At 44.7% G+C, this 8,168-nt stretch overlaps 1 protein-coding gene across 1 annotated transcript in view; it reads left to right on the top strand.

The window, feature by feature from the left end:
- Positions 1–8,168, top strand: part of LOC144695401 (fibronectin type III domain-containing protein 5b-like) — a 96,955-nt gene that overhangs the window by 71,545 nt on the left and 17,242 nt on the right. The window contains exon 4 of the mRNA XM_078566290.1: positions 4,687–4,779. Within this exon, the coding sequence (XP_078422416.1) occupies positions 4,687–4,779 (93 nt within the window). The remainder of the gene's footprint in view (positions 1–4,686; positions 4,780–8,168) is intronic.

Genomic DNA, 8,168 nt, shown 5'->3' with positions numbered 1-8,168 from the left:
GTGTGTGCCTCTCTCTCTATCTGTCTGTGTGTAGGTGTCTGTCTCTCCCTCTCCCCGTGTGTGTGTGTCTCTCTCTCTCTCTGTCTCTCTCTCTGTCTCTCCCTCTGTGTATGTGTGTCTGTGTGTATGTGTGTCTCTCTCTGTCTATCTGTGTGTGTGTGTCTCTCTCTGTCTATTTGTGTGTGTGTGTATCTGTGTCTCTCACTCTGTGTCTCTCCCTCTCTGTCTATCTGTGTGTGTCTGTGTGTGTGTCTTTCTCTCTCTGTCTATTTGTGTGTGTGTATGTGTCTCTCACTCTGTGTGTCTCTCTCTCTGTCTATCTGTGTGTGCATGTGTGTGTGTGTGTGTGTGTGTGTGTGTGTGTGTGTCACTCTGTCTCTGTTGCTGGAGCCAAGGTTCAGCAAAGCCACAATCAAAAAGGAAATGGGACGGCTTCTTTGGCCAACCTGCAGAACCAATTGTCTCCAAGCCAACTGCTAAGCTGCCAAAGTCCGCTCTACCAGAATCACCCAACTTAACAGCAACAGCATGTCACCATCTACACCTCACAGACAAGCCAAAGACTGATTTCTATATATTTTTCAACTTTTGTTTGGACTCTTAACTTCTCATTTCTGATCTGTGTATGTGTGTTGCATTTTTATTATGTTTCTCGAGTTTTTAGTAGCTAATAAGCTTACTTTTTCTTTGACTCAAGGAAACTGGTTAAATTGGCTCCATCTAAAAAAATAGATTTGGACTGGGAAAAGGTATCCACGAGGGAAGGGATCCTGTTTAAACTAACCTTGCTGCGACCAACCGGGGGGTTGAATAAAGAAGGGGAGCCAGCTCATTCCTCCTCACAGGGAGCATAACAAAATTGGGGTCCCATTCGGGATGTTAGCAAATTGGAGGACCTCACCCAGGGACCAGCCTTAACACACATGATAGTGAAAAGAACTCCCATTCAAGAAATCCATTCAAAGCATTTAAATCTCCTCAAGTGGTTAAACTCTTATAAGAACAAACAAACCTCCAATCAGACACCACATCAAAAATAGCTAATCATTTAATAAACTCTTTAAACTGGCAATCAAGCTGTGAACTCAGAAAATTCTGCTCAGATAATTGTAACTTTTGAAACTCAGGCAAACATTATGATGACATAATAATAGCCCTTAAGGAAATGTCACAAAGACCCCTATTGAAACTACATAACCAGATGGTAATTCTTTTCTAATCTACACCAGATGGCCTTTCAATCAAAACAGTCCAGCAGAGGGTTTTTTAACCCCCACTGACAGCTTCAGCCTGTTTTTTTTTTTCATGTTTAAAGAGCAGGGGACTTAAAAAAATCTTCAGATAAACTTGATAAACTTTATCAACCCTTCGAGAGCATTTACATCTACTGCATACATTTGTGACTTCCACACTATGGGTAAATGCCCTTGGACCAGTCAAACTAGGGTATATTTGAATTCAGCACTATGTTCAAACGACCCTGCTGAGGTCAGGTTTCCTGACTATGTGATTCATGCCCTGCCCACTTCCCCTGCTGGCAAAAATTGGATCTGTAGGAAATTGGGGTGAGACTTCCGCACCCGGGTCCTGCCCACCTTTTTTGAAAGGTCTGCAAAGTCTTCCCAACACTCAGAGAATCCTGCCCTAGAGGCTGTTGTCAGTTCCACAGGGTAATCAAGGTGAACATTGACAGTTCTGCCATCATTACACAATCTGAGCCATTGAAAAATCAATGCGACATCACTGTTTGGAAGTTGTCTTCCTTAGATTATCAAACGTCCAAGTCGTCATCATCCTGCATTTTTTGACCGAATGAAAATCTTCAGATTATAGCCTGATGTTCATTTGCTTTTTCTTTTGGGTGCATACAAGCATTTTAACAACGTATAATGGATTGTGCTTTACTCCTGTCAGCACTTTTCCAGCGAATGTTTGTTAGAGGAAATTCCTACTTTTCTCATTGATCACTGTGCCAATATGATACACTGCTGATAATTTATAAATCCATTTATGAATTCATTTCTTCTGTTGCCTCATTTTAGCTTTATAGCTTTCTATTGGAATTCAACAGAACTGATGCATTCAAATGCTCATACATAAATCAGATTATCCAGGCTATGCCTGATCACAGAGGAATGCTTACACATATTGGAAGGCTATTACATGCCCATGAATCCAATCATGTATCAAAAACCTTGCAGATAGCTAAAGATGTCTCAAGTCTCTTAGTCAAAATCCTCCCTAATTCAGCCACGCGGAAGCACCAAATAGACATCAGTAGCCTCTCCAAAGTGAGGGAGGCGAAACTAGAGGGCAAGTCACAATCAACTACTGTGTTCACCCCATTTTGGTGCAATGTTTTAGGTAAGTAATGTCTGTTGAATATCAAACAGTGTGTGGGTCACTGATGCATTCATTTGTGAAAGTAATCTCATAATTCATGCTACCCCACAATGGGCTGCAAACCAAGGTTATTTCTCCCTTGGAAGAACAAAGCTAGTGACGCATTGCTGCTTAAGCATTTAACTATATTATTATTAAGGGTGTTGATCATTTGAACATGAAATATACTTTACCCTATTTAGTAATGTTAGACTATATGATTAATGTACCTACTCCGCTTTAGAAAATTGCTCGTCCTTCTCGCATGGCTTTTCACATTGGGCCCCAATATTTAAAGGGAGGGACCAGATTCCCCCCGTCAAGGAGGGGATTAATGTCGAGGCCTAAGGCTTTGAGCGCTGGGAGTGCATGCTGAAATGAGATTTTTAATATATTATTCATGGTTTTGCACTAGAGATAAGACCAAAGTAAGCAGTGCAACCCAAGCACATGCCTGAAGATGAATGCACTGAAGTCCCAATCCAAACTGCACCTCAAGCCACATTTCCATAAAAATGGTGGACAGCTGACACAATGAAGCTAACTTTTGAGGCCTCCCTAAAATCAGGTGGACCTGGTGCTGGGCTGAGCTACAGGCAAGCCCTTTGGGAAGGGAGGAGGTGGCACAGGGTGACAACGACTGGCAGTATTGAGTTAGGTGGAGTAGCGCTGCTCCTCCCATTGCTCCACCCACTACTGCCCCTCCCACTGTCTCTCCTCCCACTGCCTCTCCTCCCACTGTCTCTCCTCCCACTGCCGCTCCTCCCACCGTCTCTCCTCTCACCGCCTCTCCTCCCACCGCCTCTCCTCCCACCGCCCCTCCTCCCACCGCCTCTCCTCCCACCGCCGCTCCTCCCACCGCCTCTCCTCCCACTGCCTCTCCTCCCACTGCCTCTCCTCCCACTGCTGCTGCTGCCACTGCCTCTCCTCCCATTGCCGCTCCTCCCGCTGCCTCTCCTCCCACTGCCGCTCCTCCCACTGCTGCTGCTGCCACTGCCTCTCCTCCCACTGTCTCTCCTCCCACTGCTGCTGCTGCCACTGCCGCTCCTCCCACTGCCTCTCCTCCCACTGATGCTGCTGCCACTGCCTCTCCTCCCACTGCCTCTCCTCCCACTGCCTCTCCTCTCACTGCCTCTCCTCCCACTGCCTCTCCTCCCACCGCCTCTCCTCCCAACGCCGCTCCTCTCACCGCCGCTCCTCTCACCGCCTCTCCTCCCACCACCTCTCCTCCCACCGCCGCTCCTCCCACCGTCTCTCCTCCCACCGCCTCTCCTCCCACCGCCGCTCCTCGCACTGCCTCTCCTCCCACTGCCTCCCCTCTCACTGCTGCTGCTCCTGGTGCCACACTGAGTGAGGTAACAACTAAGAAATTAAGCTCCAATGCCAGGAATGAATGGAACAAAATATTCCCTGTTAAATCATCTCCCTCCTATTTGGCCTTTAACAAAAGATTAACATGACAAAATAGGCCTTTATTAAAAATTATTTTATTCATTTTCTGAAGCCTTTTTTGGATTGGAACACCCTACAGAGCAGTATTGCATTGACAAACAGTCCACTGGCACACATTTTCACCATTCTGTACACATATCTAAATTTGCATTCAAATAATCAAACAGAATAAAATATGGCCATAACTCTCGACTCCCGCCCCTATGTTCTTCTACCCTGTTCCATTATACCTCACTGAAATCTTCATTTCCCTGCTGTCTCTCCCTAAATTCAAATAGGCAAGTTTTACCTCTCATGCAACTTGGCTCTAGCAGTGTTTCCTCGCTCATTTTTGCTGTGAGAAGGATGGAGATAAACTTGGAAGCAGATAATGTTAGGGACAGGGAAACAGATGGTGAGGGACAAGAACACAGAGAGGAGGCAGGGAGAGGAAGAAATTGGGAGAGAAATCTGATGTGGTACTAGCCACAGGGGAAGACTTGCTGCATCTGCTAAATATAGCCAAACCATGACCATGTTTACAAAGTACATATTTTACCAAATGTGTGATGCCAACTGCAGAGAATAAATCCTTCCCCCTATATGTGTAGTAATGTGTCTATGGTTTATATTCTATAATCCTACATCCAATGTACACGATTAAAAATTTCAACAAGTAATTTTCCTGCAACCGCATGTATTTGAGTGTTTTCAAAGATTCTTAATGCCCCTTAATGTAAAGAGTAACTTTACATTCCAATAAATCCCAGGCTAAGTTGGCAGATATTTTGTCAGGAGTTCGTTTTTACTAATTGCCTTCCAATTTGACCCAATGCCTCTCACTGACTGAGCTGTTTGGTCTCTGTCTTACAGATGAGGTGACAGCAGAGACACTGCAGCAACGTAATGCACAACTAAGGATGGGCGAGATGATCATTATCGTGGTTGTTCTAGTCATGTGGGCAGGTGGGTGTTTGCTCTACATCTGTTTTCTTCTTGGAATTTGCTGAAATATTTTTGTTCAGCCTGCTGTTCAGACTGGCAAGGTGGGAAGATTTTTTTTCATTTCAAATTGAAAAGGAGAATTTTTGCACACTGAGGGAATATCGCAAGCAATGCTACAAAACCGCTTCATTCAGTATTTAATAAGCTTTTATTGTCCAATCAAGAAATATTAATACATTTGTGTATTAAATGTAGATCATAAGCTTACAAACTTTAGTCAGCTAGGATTGAACTGCCAACAATTAACAAGCTCTTTGTGTTTAGTTAGTTGCATCATGGTTGCAAGATCCCACTGATAACCCCACCCTGTACCTTCCCATCACTAAGGCTATTTAATTTACCATCCACATTTCCCTCCCCATTCCTACTCCCTTCCAGGGCTGGTAAAATTCCAGCCAATATCTTTATCTATTCCATTGTTATCCTCGTAAGTTTTACTTCTGAAATGTTCTCCTTCCCCATGATGTACCTGGCCTTCAATTTGGCCAAAATTTAAAATCTCTACTGATATGTCCTATGCTGTTCCCCATCAATCCTATCTTCACCAACCTTCAGATGCCTCAAATACACTGTATTCAAAATTTTCATTCCCCTTCAGCACCTCTCCACACCCAACTTGTACAACCCTAGCCTATAGGCCAATGGACTCCCACTGCTGTTATGACTCAGGACAGAAGATGCAAAGAAGGTCAATCTCCAAACAGTGGCAGAACCTTAAACTGTCTGGTCCTTACCTTCTGGAACTCTCTCCTTAATTCCTCCACCTTTTTATCTCTTTCTTCAATTTCAAAACTCTCCTCAATATCTATACCAATGCATTCTCTTGTCTCGTCCAATTCCTCGCCAGCTACCGGCATGTTCCTGCTAGGATGAAGGATAAGTATGGCAAGTTTCAGGAACTTTGGATAATGAAGGATATTGTGAGATTAGTCAAAAAGAAAAGGGAAGCATTCATAAGGACTAGAAGGCTGGGAACAGATGAAGCCCGTGGAAAATATAAAGAAAGTAGGAAAAAACTTAAGCAAGGAGTTAGGAGGGCTAAAAAGGGACATGAAAAGTCATTGGCAACCAGGATTAAGGAAAATCCCAAGGCCTTTTATACATATGTAAAAAGCAAGAGGGTAGCCAGAGAAAGGATAGGCCCACTCAGGGACAGAGGTGGGAATCTGTGTGTGGAGCCAGAAGAAATGGGAGAGATACTAAATGAGTACTTCACATCAGTATTCACCAAAGAGAAGGACTTAGCAGTCAGTTTGTCTAGGGAAGAGTGTGTAGATAGCCTGGATCATGTTGAGAACAAAAAAGAGGAGGTTATAGGCATCTTGAAGAATATTAAGGTGGATAAGTCCCCAGGGCCAGATGGGATCTACCCCTGAGTACTGAGGGAGGCAAGGGAGGAGATTGCTGAGGCCTTGACAGAAATCTTTGTATCCTCACTGGCTATGGGTGAGGTCCCAGAGGACTGGAGAATGGCCAATGTTGTTCCATTATTTAAGAAGGGTAGCAGGGATAATCCAGGAAATTACAGGCCAGTGAGCCTTACGTCAGTGGTAGGGAAATTATTGGAGAAGATTTTTCATGACAAGATTTACTACCATTTGGAAGCAAATGGGTGTATTAGTGAGAGGCAACATGGTTTTGTGAAGGGGAGGTTGTGTCTCACTAACTTGATCGAGTTTTTCGAGGAAGTGAAAAAGACGATCGATGATGGAAGGGCAGTGGATGTTATCTACATGGATTTCAGTAAGGCCTTTGACAAGGTCCCTCATGGCAGACTGGTACAGAAGGTAAAGTCACACGGGATCAGAGGTGAGCTGGCAGGATGGATACAGAATTGGCTTGGTCATAGGAGACAGAGGGTAGCAGTGGAAGGGTGCTTTTCTGAATGGAGAGCTGTGACTAGTGGTGTTCAGCAGGGATCAGTGCTGGGACCTTTGATGTTTGTAGTATATGTAAATGATTTGGAGGAAAATGTAACTGGGCTAATTAATAAGTTTGCAGACGACACTAAGGTTGGAGGAGTTGCAGATAGTGAAGAGGATTGTCAAAGGATACAACGGGATATAGATCGGTTGGAGACTTGGGCGGAGAAATGGCAGATGGAGTTTAATCCGGACCAAATGCGAGGTAATGCATTTTGGAAGGACTAATACTGGTAGGAATTATACAGTAAATGGCAGAACCCTTAAGTGCATCAACAGGCAGAGGGATCTGGGTGTAGAGGTCGACAGGTCACTGAAAGTGGCAACGCAGGTGGATAAGGTAATCAGGAAGGCATATGGCATGCTTGCCTTCATCGGCAGGGGTGCTGAGTATCAAAGCTGGGAAGTCATGCACAAAGACACTCCAACCTCCTGCCGTGAAGTGACTTCCGATTCTTTGTTGGGCTTCTCGCAGCAGGGGACCAGTGCACTGTTGGTAAAATTCCAATGCAGTGCTAGAATTGTTCTTTTGTTAATTGTTCTTTTAAATACCTTAATTGGCTACCCTTTGCTGCTGGCAGCCATTGCTGCTGGCCACCCGCCTCTGGGAAAAACACACGGAGACAGGAGCACCTCAGAGAGCTGACCCAACACTGTGTTCTAAATTCCTATGCCCACCCCCGTAGCCCAAGCCACCTTTACAAGGCTGGTAAAATTCCAGCCAATTATACAAACAGAATGATAATAGTACTTATGAAGCTAACCTGGTTTATTTCCTCTAATGTGGTGAATTAAACTTTATACAATGGCCCCATCCATGCTGATGCATGCAATAGGTCTCTGCCCTTTTTGACCATAAATTTCAGTGCAACTTATTTTTCATAAAACTTGGATAGGTCCCATATCTATGTACAAATGCACAGCTGTTTTATTGGTATATTTCTATCTGTCAAACTGACTTACAAACACTTGCTTTTGTCCCATTACTAACAGATTGTCTGAGAGAATGTTTACGTGACCAATTCTATTATGATTGGGTTTCATATCCAGAATGTTAAAACAGTGCTTTCAGACGGTCCAACAGCCAATCCAGAAGGAAAATCCAGAGGCTGCTCCACAGGATCAAACCAGAAGTAATGGGCAGAATTTTATGGGGGTGAGGTGGGGGTGCAGACTGCTGACCCACTCTATGCAAGCCCAAACCACAGCCATAACACACTGTGGGCTGGCTAAATTGGCTAACAATGGAACTTCCACCCCTCACCCCAGAGGAAGTCCCGCCCTTGGGAGCTTCCAGCCAATCTGATTGACCGGAGGCTCCTTCACTGCCAGCAGCACATGAGCTCAGTCATGGGACTGCAGGGTGAAGGCTGTAGAGGGACATGGCTGCCCAGAGAAGCCAAGTCCTGGAGTTTAGGGCAGGGAGGG

The sequence above is a fragment of the Cetorhinus maximus genome, chromosome 21 (genome assembly GCF_964194155.1).
Source record: "Cetorhinus maximus chromosome 21, sCetMax3.hap1.1, whole genome shotgun sequence".
In the NCBI taxonomy this organism is placed as follows: domain Eukaryota; kingdom Metazoa; phylum Chordata; class Chondrichthyes; order Lamniformes; family Cetorhinidae; genus Cetorhinus; species Cetorhinus maximus.
Note: the sequence above shows the minus strand (reverse complement) of the source record. Positions and strands in the feature narration are given on the sequence as shown.